Source organism: Musca autumnalis, unplaced genomic scaffold (genome assembly GCF_047663935.1).
Source record: "Musca autumnalis isolate F117 unplaced genomic scaffold, ASM4766393v1 scaffold_2, whole genome shotgun sequence".
NCBI classification, from domain to species: Eukaryota; Metazoa; Arthropoda; class Insecta; order Diptera; family Muscidae; genus Musca; species Musca autumnalis.
Genome location: NW_027411755.1, coordinates 248,274,620 through 248,290,783, shown reverse-complemented (window position 1 = coordinate 248,290,783; position 16,164 = coordinate 248,274,620). Strand labels below are relative to the sequence as shown.

At 35.5% G+C, this 16,164-nt stretch overlaps 1 protein-coding gene across 1 annotated transcript in view; it reads right to left on the bottom strand.

The window, feature by feature from the left end:
* Positions 1 to 13,678: 13,678 nt before the first annotated feature.
* The window catches only part of TwdlE (TweedleE), a 29,148-nt gene continuing 26,662 nt past the window's right edge, over positions 13,679 to 16,164 (bottom strand). The window contains exon 3 of the mRNA XM_073966387.1: positions 13,679 to 14,861. Within this exon, the coding sequence (XP_073822488.1) occupies positions 14,501 to 14,861 (361 nt within the window). The 3' untranslated portion in view covers positions 13,679 to 14,500. The remainder of the gene's footprint in view (positions 14,862 to 16,164) is intronic.

Genomic DNA, 16,164 nt, shown 5'->3' with positions numbered 1-16,164 from the left:
TGTTTATTTATGTTGTTACAACGAAGAGAGAAACAAACCACAGCAACGCTGGCGTGCGAGAAAGTCCATCTATGCCTTTAAATAACCGAACTTCTAACTCAAAGCGGTCCTCTGACTTCACAGAGGGTTGCTCGCTGGCCCGATAAGCCAGAGCGATGTTTCTCTTATTTGTTAACAGCAGTATATGCTTTGGAACTTAAACTCTGAACTTAATATGTGTCCCAGAGCTAAATTTAGAAATGGTTTTGATATGCGCCACCAGACTAACTATACACTTTAATACGGGCAAAATGTGTCTCATCGAACTAATGGTTTTAGACCCCAATACGGGCGGAACCACTGCCCGTGAAAAAAAATCGAAAAATGTATGGGAACAAATTTGATTGCGATTGAAATAAATATTCTCTAAACACATCAAGTTGTTTATATCTAATATCATTTTCGCCAATTTACAGAGGTAATACATATGTGAAGTTAAGCCGAAGAAGTTGAAATTTGTATGTGGTGCCTTAAAAACGTACTTTTTATACACTCCACCATAAAATATTCTTTACTAAAATGAAATAATTTGCTTCTTTCCCTGTCCACAGTTTAGGGCGCAAAAGTTTACGACCATTTTTGGGTTGGGAAGTTTCGTGACTACAGAGAACCTCAAACTTCAGGTAGTTCCGTTAAAAAATGTTGTCAAAACGCTGAAAACACAGAAAATCGGGACCTGTATTGACAACTTTTGTTGGAGAAGTGTTTTGCACAATATATGCTTAAAATGTCAAATTAAAGCAAGCTCGGTGAAGAAATCACGCTAAAATTCTCAAAATACCGCAAATCGGGAGATATGCTTAAATTGGGCCTATACCAAAAAGTGAAAAGTTGTATTGAGAACGTTTTGTGACTATGGTTAATGTCAAATTACGGATAGTTCCGTCAAACAATGTATCTAAAACCCTCAAAATATAGAAAATCGGGAGGACCGTTATATGAGGGCTCAGCACAACGCGAGCCAATGTTAACATTTTTTGATAGAGAAATTTTTAACCACTTTTAATCATATAAGCAAAACGACATCCAATTTTAACCGAAAATCTAGATAAAAACTAAAAAACCTGAAATTGGTGCTACCGTTTTATAGCTCCATAAACCGTTGAATAATGTTGACAATTTTTGTTGGAGACGTTTTGTGGTAGCTGAGAAACTCAAATGTCACATAACAGTTAGTTCTGCCAGCAAATGTAGCTAAAATACTGAAATTTCTTACAGGCAATTCAGTCAACAAATGTAGCAAAAACCCTCAAAATACCTATACTTTATACCTTAACATGGACCTATGTTGACAGTTTTAGTGGAATAGTGTTGTGACCTTTATCTGTTCGGTTAAAAATTGTAGCTAAAACGCTCAAAATACGAAAATCGGGAGGTACGGTTCCACGGGGGCTACACCTAAAAACAGACCTATGTCGACAGTTATTTGTGGAGTAGTTTTATGACCCCTAAGAACTTTAAATGTCAAATTACAGCTAGTTCGGTTAAAAATTGTAGCTATAACCTTCAAAATACCAAAAAGCGGGAGGTGCCGTTACATGGGGGTTATACTTAAAAATTGACCTATGTTGACAGTTTTTGTTGGAGTAGTTTTGTGACCCGTAAAAACCTTAAATGGCATAATACAGCTAGTTCGGTTTAAACATTTAGCTAAAACCAACAAAATACCGAAAATCGGGAGGTACCGTTATATGGGGGCTACACCTAAACATGGACCTATGTTGACAGTTTTTGGTGGAGTAGTGTTGTGATCCCTAAGAACCTTAACTGTCAAATTACAGCTAGTTCGGTTTAAAAATGTAGCTAAAACCTTCAAAATACCGAAAAGCGGGAGGTACCTTTATCTGCGGGCTATACCTAAACATGGACCTATGTTGAAGGTTTTTGGTGGGGTAGTGTTGGGACCTTTAAGAACCTTAAATGTGAAATTACAGCTAGTTCAGTTTAAAAATTTAGTTAAACCAACAAAATACCCAAAATCGGGAGGTACCGTTATATGGGGGGCTACACCTAAACATGGACCTATGTTGACAGTTTTTGGTGGGGTAGTGTTGGGACCTTTAAGAACCTTAAATGCGAAATTGCAGCTAGTTCGGTTTAAAAATTTAGCTAAAACCAACAAAATACCCAAAATCGGGAGGTACCGTTATATGGGGGCTACACCTAAACATGGACCTATGTTGACAGTTTTTAATGGAGTAGTGTTGTGACCCCTAAGAACCTTAAATGCGAAATTACAGCTAGTTCGGTTTAAAAATTTGGCTAAAACCAAACATGGACCTATGTTGACAGTTTTTAATGGGGTAGTGTTGTGACCTTTAAGAACCTTAAATACGAAATAACAGGTAGTTCGGTTAAAAATTGTAGCTAAAACCCTCAAAATACCGAAAATCGGGAGGTACCGTTACATGGGGGCTATACCTAAAAATTGATCTATGTTGACAGTTTTTGGTGGAGTAGTGTTTTGACTTTTAAGAACCTTAATGCCAAATTGGAACCAATTCGGACAAACAATTTATCTAAACTACTCAAAATACTTTAAATCGGGAGGTACCGTTATATGGGGGCTATACCTAAACATGGACCGATATAGCCCATTTTCGAACTTGACCTGCCTATGAAAAAAATATGCCCGAGTGCAAAATTCCAGATCTCTAGCTCAATTTTTGCGTGCGCTAGAGTGATTACAACATACGGACAGACGGACATGTCTAGATCGACTCAGAATTTTATCCTTCAATGAGTTACAAACGGAAAAACAAACTTAATATACCCTCCATACTATGATGGAGGGTTTAAAAAGATTAAAGAGGTAAACTTATAGTTGGTGGTATTGACAATGTTTTTACGAAAAAATATTCACAAATCGTTTTCTAATACCCTAGACAGACGACAGAGTTAATTTGCATTAAAAATTTGTAAATTTGAATTAAGTTTTTACCCTGACAGACAGATAGTTTCTGCGTTTATGTAACATCTGTTGTACCCAACATACCAGTTGTTTATGTTTAAAAAAAGTTAGCCAAAATGTGCGAAACAAATATACTTTCTGAGATATAACGCTAATTTCGAGTCTCTAACAAAAATTTCATCATAACGCGGAAGTTCGACTCACTGCGGATCTGTCCTTCGGGGTTCATAATATACTCACCAAGGCCTTTCTTGCCCAAGAGGAATTTTCCGTGCCCCAGACTAATCTAATCTAATCTAAAACAAGTAAGCAAAGGCTATAGTCGGACGGAGCCGACCATGTGATACCCTACACCACAACCTGTAGGAATTAGCTATGTGCAACCGCATTGCAGGCTGAATGTCCGGGTATGATTCCCAGGCCTGGCCACATCAAATTTTCAACGGTGGCATAATACCCCTTTGTAATGTTGCCGATAATTCCTGATTATTTCAGCCATGAAAAACTTCTCTACAAGTGGCAACTTGTACACGCCTTTCGGATTCGGCGATAAAAATACGTCACATATCAATGACATAACATGAATTCATTCCCTCCCTTGTCCCTACCGGGATTTTGTGGAACAATTTTTTATACATTTCTAAACAATATGCCAAAATTGGAAAATTCACATTGATTGTGGGTTTGTTGAAGATCTATCGTCCTCACATATGCTTGGTAATGCACGCAGTTTTGTGATTTTCAGGGCATTTCGAAAATAGTTCATTGTGGTTATATACATATTTTATACCGATAGAAATAACTAATAATAATGAATAGAAATTCAATTAATTTTAATGCAAACAAATTTATAAATCCCAAAATTATTCATATTCAATTACACACTAAGTAAGATAGTACTTATAAGTCAGCTCCGCTAACGGTGATATACCCTCAGCATCTGACCAAAAAAGAAGCAAACACAATAATTATGCCGTATAAAAATATATATTTTGTAGGTATCGTAATGTAAGGTTTTACCAAATCTAACTTCTGATTTTTGAAAAAGTTTGAGAATTATTTTTTGGAAATTTTGGACCATTATCTCAGGAAGTATGGACTTACTACGGAAAAATTGTACCGCTGAAATAGGTACCGTAAAAAGAACCTTCTTCAAAAAATTCAAATAGATCCGAAACTGGTCCTTAAACTGCACTTTTCCCAAATTTTGTGTAAGAGGTACTCGAAGAACGGGACCGATATAGTCCATATTCCAACCTGATACATGACTGGATGAAATAATAGGATGTGCAAAGTTTGGACCAATCAGAAAATCCCATTGAGAGTTATCTTGCGGATTTGCCATTTTAGTTAGGTTTCTTGCTTGTTTTTCAGGGTTTCTTGGACCTTTTCGGCCATAATCTCTGGAGGTATGGACTTGCCACTGCAATTGTACCATCGCAAATAGGAGGCGCAAGGACAATCTGCTGAAGAAAATCAAAACGATTCGATAGGACTCTTAAATTTCACCTTTCCAAATTTTGTGTGGGAGATACTTGAAGTTGTGGAATGATATAGTCTTACCGGATCTATATCTGGAAGGAATACTAATATATGGAAAGTTTGGACCAAATAGATTTCGCATTTCGACAATTATCGTTCACACAATTTTTCAGACAAATTTTGAACTTTTGTGGGGGAGGTGTTGAAGGAGTGAACCGATGTGGCCCATATTCGAAATTAAACTAAGTTTTGTCAAAAATTATGAAGTGCAAAATTTGGTTCCAATCGGTAGATCTGTTTGGGAGTTATCGTGCGCACCAGCCAGCTAGACAGTAAGAGAGACAAATGAACGGAACTTAAAATTTCTCTGTCATGATATAAGACAATTGGTAGCATGGGAGGAAATTATGGTTCTCTACAGAAACCCGATTACATATTAGGCAGTATTCCCGTTATCTGACAGACACATTATTGCAATTTGCATCAGGGGAAAGGTCAGTAGTTATTATTCCATATGTAGGCTACTTTGCCGGTATATGCCTTCCAGAAATTAAAACATGGACCCAAAATAAAATCTGAATATTTTTCATACAAAATTAATGATCAATGTCACCCGCTAAATAATATCAGATCATCATTCCAAATTATAGGCATTTTCTTCTACCTAAACTCTTACCACGTGCAAAATTTCGTGACTATTGAACTATAATTGCGACCTCTAGCGGGTTTATAATTATACTACAAACAAAAACTGGATATATTAGGCTGTCACTCTGTTATCTGATCACGTACATCGACATAATTGACATCAATTGAAAGGTCAAGAGATCGTCTTCCAAATGTAACTCACGAGTGGGGAATGTGTCTTTCAGGAATAAAGATATAAGCTGTTTATAAAAAAATTTCACAATTTTCACACAAAAGTTGTGGTCCTTTTAACCCTCTAAATATTATCTGATCGCCGTCTCAAATCGCAAGCTTCTTATTTGTCATATACTCTTATCTTACTTAAAATTTCGAGGCTATCGGACTATTATTGCGACCTACAGAGCAACTACAAAATCGGATAAAAATTATGTTTTTGGTCCATTTCACCCGCTAAATATTTCACGATCATCACCAATTAAAATAGCGATCTATTCTGATGTGAAACCAACCTCCATACGAAATTTCGTGACGATCGGTCCATAATTGCGGGCTGGAGTTTGATTACAATTTATAATGGACAGACGGACACACGGACGGACGGACGGACGGACGGACGGACACACATCTCAAAATCGCTTTATCTCGCCGAGATATGAAGATTGGTATACCACATTGGGGGTCTCCGACGAATATTTCGCGGTGTTACATGAATTTTTCCCAAAACAAACTTATAATACCCTTTCTACATAGTAGTGTAGGGTATAAAAATGTGTTCAGCTAGGTGAAAGGTACAACCTACGGGGCTATATCAAAGAGTCAACCTATCTTTAAATTTTTTGGCGAAAAAGTTTTATAGCTGCAGGGAACTTCAAGAGTCCAATTGAGGGTAGTTTCATCAAAACAATGTAGACCCTCAAAAATGGACACATGTTGACGAATTTTAGTGAAGAAATTTCGTGACCACTAAAAATTCCCGAAAATAGGGAGGTACAGTTATATGGGAGGTATACCAAAACATGGACCTATATTGTCGATTATTTTTGAATAGACAAAATTGTAGCTAAAATTCTCAAAATACCGATCATTACAGCTAGTTCGGTTGAAAATTGCAGCTAAAATTCTCAAAATACCGAAAATCGGGAGATACCGTTATATGGGGGCTATACCAAAACATGGACCTATGTTGACGATGTTTCATTCGAGATGTTTTATGACCACTGAGAACATCATATGTCAAATTACAGCTATTTCAGTTTAAAACTTTAGCTAAAATTCTTAAAATACCGAAAATCGGGAGGTACCGTTATATGGGGGCTATATCAAAACATGGACCTATGTTAACGATGTTTGGTGGGGATGTTTTGTGACCACTGAGAACCTTAAATGGCAAATTACAGCTAGTTCGGTTACAAATTGTGGCTAAAGTTCTCAAAATACCGAAAATCGGGAGGAACCGTTATATGGGGGCTATACCAAAACATGGACCTATGTTGACGATGCTTGGTGGAGATATTTCATGACTACTGAGAACCTCAAATGGCAAATTACAGCTAGTTCGGTTAAAAATTATAGCTAAAATTCTCAAAATACCGAAAATCGGGAGGTACCGTTATATGGGGGCTATACCAAAACATGGACCTATGTTGACGATGTTTCGTGGAGATGTTTCATGACCACTGAGAACCTCAAATGTCAAATTGCAGATAGTTCGGTTAAAAATTGTGGCTAAAATTCTCAAAATACCGAAAATCGGGAGGTACCGTTATATGGGGACTATACCAAAACATGGACCTATGCCCATATCCTTTGGGATATAAGTTTGTTGATCACAAGGAACCCTAAGTGCCAAATTATAACTAATTCGGTCTTCGAACTTGACCTGCCTATGGAAAAAAGACCCTCGGGTGCAAAATTTCAGCACTCTATCTCAATTATTGCGGACGCTAGAGTGATTACAACAGACGGACATGGCTAGATCGTCTTAGAATTTTATCCTGATCAAGAATATATATATACTTTATAGGGTCGCAAATGATTAGTTCGATGTGTTACAAACAGAATGACAAACTTAATATGCCTTCCATACTATGGTGGAGGGTATAAAAAGCTGTAGAAAACTGTAAAGAAACATTCGATGAAGATACTACTTTCGATAGAATTGGTATGTTTAGTAATGAAATATTTGTGTGAATAAAATTGAAAAATTAGAACTGTTAAAAGGCGCAAAAATAGTGCAGGAATGTAGCATTTGGGAAAACCGCTACTTATTTGAAAGAAAAGTGAAAATTGCTAATTTGTTTCCATTTTTTATCTTCAGAAACATTGATATTTGGTAAGAGAATATTGATTTTCAACGGCATTGCCATATTTAAATTCCTAAATTCAATATGAATTCAGTTTGATTTTGTGCATTAACAACACATACAAATAAGGACAATTTTCAAATTAATTAAACAAAAAAGAACAAAACAAAAAAAACAAGTGAGAAAAGGCTATATGATACCCTACACCACTCCATCTGTGCATAATCTTTTTACTTGAAAACATTTCTTTTAGGGAGATACGAAAGTTTTTACATATCTGGCTTTTATACCAAATGACTTAAGGCGAACTGAACCAAAATAATTAATTATAATTTTATATTTGGCTACTATCGACATCACCAACATCAATATGCTTCTATGTATCTCTGGGAGAAAATTTCGTGATGATCCGATGAAAATTCCGACCTGTGGTGTGATTGCGATATCTCTATTACACTGTACAACACAAAAAACAATTACAAGATAATTCGGTCAGATTATGAAAGAGGACCGAAAAAAAAGAAGACATGTGTATCGGCGTTTTGAAAGTTTACGTCGAGAAGTAACCTAAATAGGCGTGGCAAGTTCCGCCCATTTCTACAGGTTTTGAAATATTCGACATCAGATTCCTTAGAATCCTTGCATTTTAGGTATAAAGTGTCTTTGGCAATATTACTGGCAACAATGCGGGGTATCTTTTTATGAAAAAAATTAACCCTCATGCGAGTCACTAAGGGGGTCTTTTTGGTCCATTTTTTCAAAAACGTTTAAAAAGTCCTTTAAAATGAGATCGTATCTGATCAAAATTTTCTACAAAATTATTTGTCATAAAATTTTATTTTAGGTCCCCAAATACACCAAATCTCTAAATCGTACCTAAACGCCAGGAATCCGCCAAAAGTAAAATCACGTTTTAGGGTTAATGTTGTACTTTATCTGAGTTTATTAAGCTTTGTCCCACAAAACTTCATTCTAGATAGAAGACGTCAAAGACAAAAATATTCTCCATCAAATTTCAATATAAGTCGCCGAATAAATGAAATATGTATTTACAATATATATCAAGAAAATATATACATGAAGTTTGCCAACAAAACACAAAAATATTTTTTGAATAAATTAGTTTTGTTCTTTTTTCGGGTTTATGCATGAACGTAACATGACATTCAGTTTTAGACGAAAGTTGTTAAAAGAAAAAATATTCTACACAAAATTTCACTATAAGTCCCAGAACAAACTATATATCTAAGTAAAACACTTTGTTAAGAAAATTACGTTACAAAATTAGATATTATAGGTAGAAATTATTTGTTAAACTTTTAGGCTCTTAATTACAATTTATTCCATACTGAGTCAAAATCTCCCAAAATACTTCACTTTTTGGGGATTGTGTCAAAAGAAGAAATATTCCAAATCAAATTTCATTATGAGTCTCTGAGCAAAAGAAATTTGTAGCTTTAATATTTAACATCTCCCGAAGCTTTCGCTTTTTATATGCGATTTAGGACCACATTCTACCGTTTGTTTTCAAATTTTCGTTATCTGCGGTCACAAAATATAGTTTGTTGATGTTTTTCATAATAATTTCTTTCAGAAGATAATGTGTGCTCGATCCAAACCGTTTTTGAAATATCTATGTTGAATATATATAGGGAAAATATTGACAGCCCAGATCGGACTTTGTAAAATTACTTATTTTAGTACTATAAACTAAAATAAAATCATCAGGATAAGTCGTAGGTTCCTTATATTGTATGTGAAAATTCGGGAATTGTCTACGGCTATTGTCCAGTGAATATATATCTGACATACGAGTCCTAACATTCATGATTTTGGCATGGTCCTAAAAACTATAATGATGACAGCTACTCCTGCTCTGATAAAATTGACTGAATTAACCCTAGAAACTGACATACATGTGTGTATAATGAACGATCATAACAAATTTAGTTAAGATATGACTAGTTACATCGAATTCAAGGGTTAATTCAGTCAATTTTATCAGAGCAGGAGTAGCTGTCATCATTATATAAATACTATACCAAAATCAATCAATAGGCTTCTTCCTATGTGAGACCTCCATTAACCCTTGAAGTTTCGTGACGATCCCATCAAAATAGCGACCTGTTGCGTGATTTCCAAAAAAACAAAAATTGAAAAATGGGATGTATTACCGACTATTGCGATATCTCCGTTAGTTGGTCACCTACGCCGACCTAGTTTGCATCATTGTAAAGATGGGATCTTCTACTTTCATAGTCAGGCTTTGCTTTTTGAAAGTCCCCGGCCAAAGCTGTGATATTCGTCATTATAGTTAAAATCGCAAAAATAAAAAGTTGGGTTTTAGTTGCGACTATTATGATATCTTCGTTGTTTGATCACCTATGAGAACCTACTTTACATCATTAGAAAGTTGATATTTTCTACTTTCATTGTCATGTCACCTACATATGAGAACCTACTTTACATCATTAGAAAGGTGATATTTTCTACTTTCATTGTCAGGTTTTGCTTTTGCTATACTCCTTATAGAAGCTGAGATATTCCCTTTGGAAAAAAACGTTGTCTTTTTATCCAAATAAGTTTTTTTGGTTTGTATCCGACCATAACCAAACTCAATAGGCTTTTTCCTCTGTGAGGCCCCCATTAACCCTCAAAATTTCGTGACGATCCGATCAAAATTGGGACCTGTAGCGTGATTTCCAAAAAAATGGAAAAATGGAATGTATTACCGAATATTGCGATATCTCCGTTATTTGGCCACTTCGCCAACCTTTGTTGCGTCATTGTGAAGATGGGATTTTCTACTTTCATAGTCAGACTTTGCTTTTGGAAAGTCGCCAACCAAAGCTGTGATATTCGTCATTATAACTAAAATCGCAAAAATGAAAAGTTGGGTTTAATTTGCGGCAATTGCGATATCTTCGTTGTTTGACCACCTACGACAACCTCCTTTACATCGTTACAAAGGTGATATTTTCTACTTTCATTAGCAGTTATACCCCTTATGGAAGCTGAGATATTTGCTTTGGAATAAAACATTGATTTTTTCTCCAAATAAGTTTTTTGCCCATTCCGACCCCTAAATATTATCCGACCATCACCACAATCAATGGGCTTCTTCCCCTCCGGGACCCTCACCAACACTCAAAATTTGGTGACGATCCGATCAAAACTGCGACCTGTAACGTGATTACAAGGTTTAGATGGACAGACGGACAGACACACATAGCCAGATCGACTTAGCTCGTCGAGACAATCATTTTGGTAAATATAAGTATGGTCTACCACCATTATTTCGATGCGTTACAAACGTTTTGGGTAAAACCAACTTATACATAATACCCTCCCCACATAGTGGTGTAGGGTATAAAAATTCCACAATTTTTATACATTTCGCACCGTATCTCCAAAACCGTTAATTTTTCCTGAATATTTTCTTTTGGAAAAATATTCCCTGGAATGTACTACATAACTCTTCAGAACATGTCATTGGTGTAAAATGCCTCTATGCCGTTGTTTTCAGTACATTACGACGATTTAATAAATATGCCAATAATGTGGTGGGAACTGAGTTTGAAATACGTGTTGTAAAAGATATGATGCAAAATACTGTTGAAACAGCATGAAGTAAGCATTTTAGGGTTTCAGAATGTTGTAAAGAATTGTTGAGAACTTTATTTGGAAGATTTTTGCAAAAGGTTACTTGGTTTAACTCCCAATAGTTTAGCCGATACTGACCAGAATTTCATCAATTATGTACAATTTTCTATATTTAGATTTGTATACCCTACGCCACTATGTGGGGAGGGTATTATAAGTTGGTTTTGGCCAAAAAGTTTGTAACGCATCGAAATAAGGGTCGTAGACCCATACTTATATATACCAAAATGAATGTCTCGACGAGCTGAGTCGATCTGGCTATGTGTGTCCGTCCGTCAATCCGTCCGTCCGTCTGTCTATCTAAACTTTGTAATCACGCTACAGGTCGCAATTTTGATCGGATCGTCACGAAATTTTGGATTTTGATGGGGAAGAAGGAGGGGAAGAAGCCTATTGATTTTGGTGATGGTCGGATAATATTTAGGGGTCGAAATGGGCAAAAAACTTATGTGGATAAAAAGACAACGTTTTTTTCCAAAGCGAATATCTCAGCTTCTATACGGGGTATACCAAAAGCAAAACCTACAATAAAAGTAGAAAATATCACCTTTCTAATGATGTAAAGTAGGTTCTCGTAGGTGATCAAACAACGAAGATATCGCAAATAAAACCCAAATTTTCATTTTTGCGATTTTAATTATAATGACGAATATCACAGCTATGGTTGGGGACTTTCCAAAAGCAAAGCCTGGCTATGAAAGTAGAAGATCCCATGTTTACAATGATGTAAACTAGGTCGGCGTAGGTGACCAAATAACGGAGATTTCGCAATAGTCGGTAATACATCCCATTTTCACACTTTTTTGGAAATCACGCTACAGGTCGCAATTTTGATCGGATCGTCACTAAATTTTGAGGGTTAATGGGTGTCACACAGATGAAGAAGCCAATTGATTTTGGTGATGGTCGGATAATATTTAGGGTTCGTAATGGGCAAAAAACTTGTTTGGAGAAAAAGACAACGTTTTTTTCCTAAGCAAATATCTCAGCTTCAATATGGGGTATACCAAAAGCAGAACCTGGCCATGAAAGTAGAAAATATCGCCTTTCTAATGATGTAAAGTAGGTTCTCGTAGGTGATCAAACAACGAATATATCGCAATAGCCGCTAATAGAACCCAACTTTTTATTTTTGCGATTTTAATAATAATGACGAATATCACAGCTTCGGTTGGGGATCTTCCAAAAACAAAGTACGACTATGAAAGTAGAAAATACCATCTTTACAGTGATGCAAAGTTGGTTGGCGTAGGTGGCCACATAACGGAGATATCACAATAGTCGACAATACATCCCATTTTTTCATTTTTTTTGTAATCACGCTACAGGTCGCAATTTTGATCGGATCGTCACGAAATTTTGGGGGTTAATGGGGATCCTACAGAGAAAGAAGCCCATTGATTTTGGTGATGGTCGGATAATATTCAGGGGTCGGAATGGGAAAAAAACTTATTTGGAGAAAAAGTCAACGTTTTATTTCAAAGCGAATATCTCCGCTTCTAAAAGGGGTATATCAAAAGCAAAACCTGCTAATGAAAGTAGAAAATATCGCCTTTGCAACGATGTTACGTAGGTTGTCGTAGGTGGTCAAACAACGAAGATATCGCAATAGCCGCTAATAGAACACAACTTTTCATTTTTGAGATTTTAATAATAATGACGAATATCACAGCTTTGGTTCGGGACCTTACAAAAGCAAAGTCTGACAATGAAAATAAAAAATTCCATCATTACACTGATGTAAAGCATGTTGGCGAAGGTATCCAAATAACGGAGGTATCGCAGTAGTCGGTAATACAACCCATTTTTCCACTTTTTGGAAATCACGCTACAGGTCGCAATTTTAATTCGATCGTCACGAAATTTTGGGTGTTATTGGGGGTCCCACAGAGGAAAAAACCTTTTGATTTTTGATAATGGTCGGATATTATTCAGGAGTCGGGATGTGATGGTTGATGGTTGGCGTACATCCCAATTTTCCATTTTTATTTTTTTTTTTTTTTTTGAGTTATTCTGACGATGCACTTAAATGCGTTTCAAAAAAATTGACCTGTGTTAATGAAGACATTCAGAGCGAAGGCGCTAAGCTATCCCAATTTTAATATTTTGAATTTTATTAGTCAAAAGCTTATGAACAGGGGTAGTGGTGTAGGGTATCACATAGTCGGGCCCGACCCGACTATAGCCTAGGCTCACTTGTTCTATTTATCTAGATTTTGATGCCCTAGATGGAGTTTTTCTTATGCGGTTTTTTCAAAAGATACTTTCTACTAGTTTAGGGCTACAATATTGCTAAAGACAGAGAGGCCAAATTCCTATTCGTTTCTGAGATAAAGGCCTGATAAATGATAACTGATAAATGTCTTCAGGATCAAAATCGTTAAGGTCAAATTTGAGTTATAAGTTTTTCTCGGATTTTGGTAGAGATGTTGTTTGGGCTTAAGGTCAATCAATACATGATGAGGATGGAATTTGTAAAGTATTTTCCCAATAAAAAATCAATTGGTATTAAAATAGTCCTATATTACCCTAAAAAATTCCCGGTCGTTTGAAAAGATCTGACTAAAGAACTGCGACCGTAATATTCCCTCCATAATTACTGATGTGTAATGTAGAAAAACTGCAAAATTAATTAGTTTTCTATAAAAAATTTTTATTAACTTTGTTTATACACAAAAATGAACATTGTTATTTATCAAACAAAAAAGTTTTTCTCTTCTTCTTTTTTTTAAATAAAATAATAATAAAATACTAAAATGCGTTACAACAGAAATGATGATGTTTTTGTGTTTTTCTCTATGAAACTCAAATACAAATGAGAATAATGCAAAAAATAAGAACTATTTGCTTGTGAACGAAATGTGTACAAAATATGTTGGTATGTATAAAAATAGACAAAAAATAATATAATATTTATAATGATTTTTTTTGTTATTTTTTATATGAAACAAACAGTCTAACTAAACAGTACGGCCAACAAGGCTCGAGGATTCCGGAAGAGGGCGACAATGATAAAATGCGTCCTCTTTTGCTATGGTGGGTGGTTGATTCTATTTTTGGTGGTCGTGCTCCTCCTTTCTTTTATGTTTAGTGGAAGAAACAACAAAAATATATTTATAAAAATATTTAATGCTAAAAATACTTATAAATTAATTGTCACACGTTAAAAAAGTTTTTCGTTGCTTTTTTATAAAAAAATACAAAATTCTTACGACTAATTATGTAAACAAAAAAGAGAGATGAGTAAAAGATGAGGTAAAGACAAAAGAGATGGGATAGATATAGAGAGCAGAGTTCGTTTTTTGGTAGACTTAATTAACTAAAACTTGAGTAATCTGTCCGTCTGTCCAATAACAAAAACACAGTTTCACATTGAGTATTCAGTTGGTTTTTTTCTCTTTTTTGGTCTCTGTGGTCAGCCATTGTGGTCTTCATGTGGGGTAGGAGGTCCGTCTTAATGTGAGGGTACACCATATGAAGAGCTTGGCGCCGATGGTGCTGAGGGCACAGATGGAGCACCATAATCACCAGAAGGAGCTGGAGCAATACTGTTGGGATATGGACCAGCAGATTCTTCTTTTTGTGTCTTGTAGCGAATGAAGTAGACTTCAGGTTTGCTGGGTTGTGTTGGTGCTGGTGTGGGAATAACAATGTCGGGTTGTTCTTCGGGTTTCTTAACCAACACATAAACCAAAGTCTTCTCTTCGGTCTGTGGCAAGACGGGAATGACTGGTGCTGTGGGTGCTGGTGGTGATGGAGCCTTAATGAACACAATTTTGTAGTGCTTCTGAGGGGGTGGCACTACAATTGGTTTTCTGCAAAAGAGAAAAGAGGGGAAATGGAATATTAAAATATGGGGTTTAAAGAAAAAATATTTTTGGAGACATTATTGGACCACGTGGATTTTTTAAAGAATATTTTTGGAGCGAATATTTTTTCAGTGGTTTTTGACCTCGTGGATTTTTTTGAAGAATATTTTTTCAGTGGCTATTGGACCTCGTGGATTTTTTTGAAGAATATTTTTTCAGTGGCTATTGGACCTCGTGGATTTTTTAAATAATATTTTTTCAGTGGCTATTGGACCTCGTGGATTTTTAAAGAATATTTTTTCAGTGGCTATTGGACCTCGTTAATTTTTTTAAGGATATTTTTTCAGTGGCTATTGGACCTCGTGGATTTTTTAGAGAATATTTTTTCAGTGGCTATTGGACATCGTGGATTTTTTAAAGAATATTTTTTCAGTGGCTATTGGACCTCGTTAATTTTTTTAAGGATATTTTTTCAGTGGCTATTGGACCTCGTGGATTTTTGAGAGAATATTTTTTCAGTGGCTATTGGACCTCGTGGATTTTTTAAAGAATATTTTTTCAGTGGCTATTGGACCTCGTGGATTTTTTAAAGAATATTTTTTCAGTGGATATTGGACCTCGTGGATTTTTTAAAGAATATTTTTTCAGTGGCTATTGGACTTCGTGGATTTTTTAAAGAATATTTTTTCAGTGGCTATTGGACCTCGTGAATTTTTTAAAGAGTATTTTTTCAGTGGCTATTAGACCTCGTGGATTTGTTAAAGAATATTTTTTCAGTGGCTATTGGACCTCGTGGATTTTTTAAAGAATATTTTTTCAGTGGCTATTAGACCTCGTGGATTTGTTAAAGAATATTTGTTCAGTGACTATTGGACCTCGTGGTTTTTTTAAAGAATATTTTTTCAGTGGTTATTGGACCTCGTGGGTTTTTTAAAGAATATTTTTTCAGTGGCTATTGGACCTCGTGGATTTTTTAAGGAATATTTTTTCAGTGGCTATTGGACCTCGTGGATTTTTTTGAAAAATATTTTTTCCGTGGCTATTGGACTTCGTGAATTTTTTAAAGAATATTTTTTCAGTGGCTATTGGAACTCGTGGATTTTTTAAAGAATATTTTTTCAGTGGCTACTGGACCTCGTGGATTGTTTAAAGAATATTTTTTCAGTGGCTATTGGACCTGGTGGATTTTTTAAAGAATATTTTTTCAGTGGCTATTGGACCTCGTGGATTTTTTAAAGAATATTTTTTCAGTGGCTATTGGACCCAGTGGGTTTTTTAAAGAATATTTTTTCAGTGGCTATTGGACCTC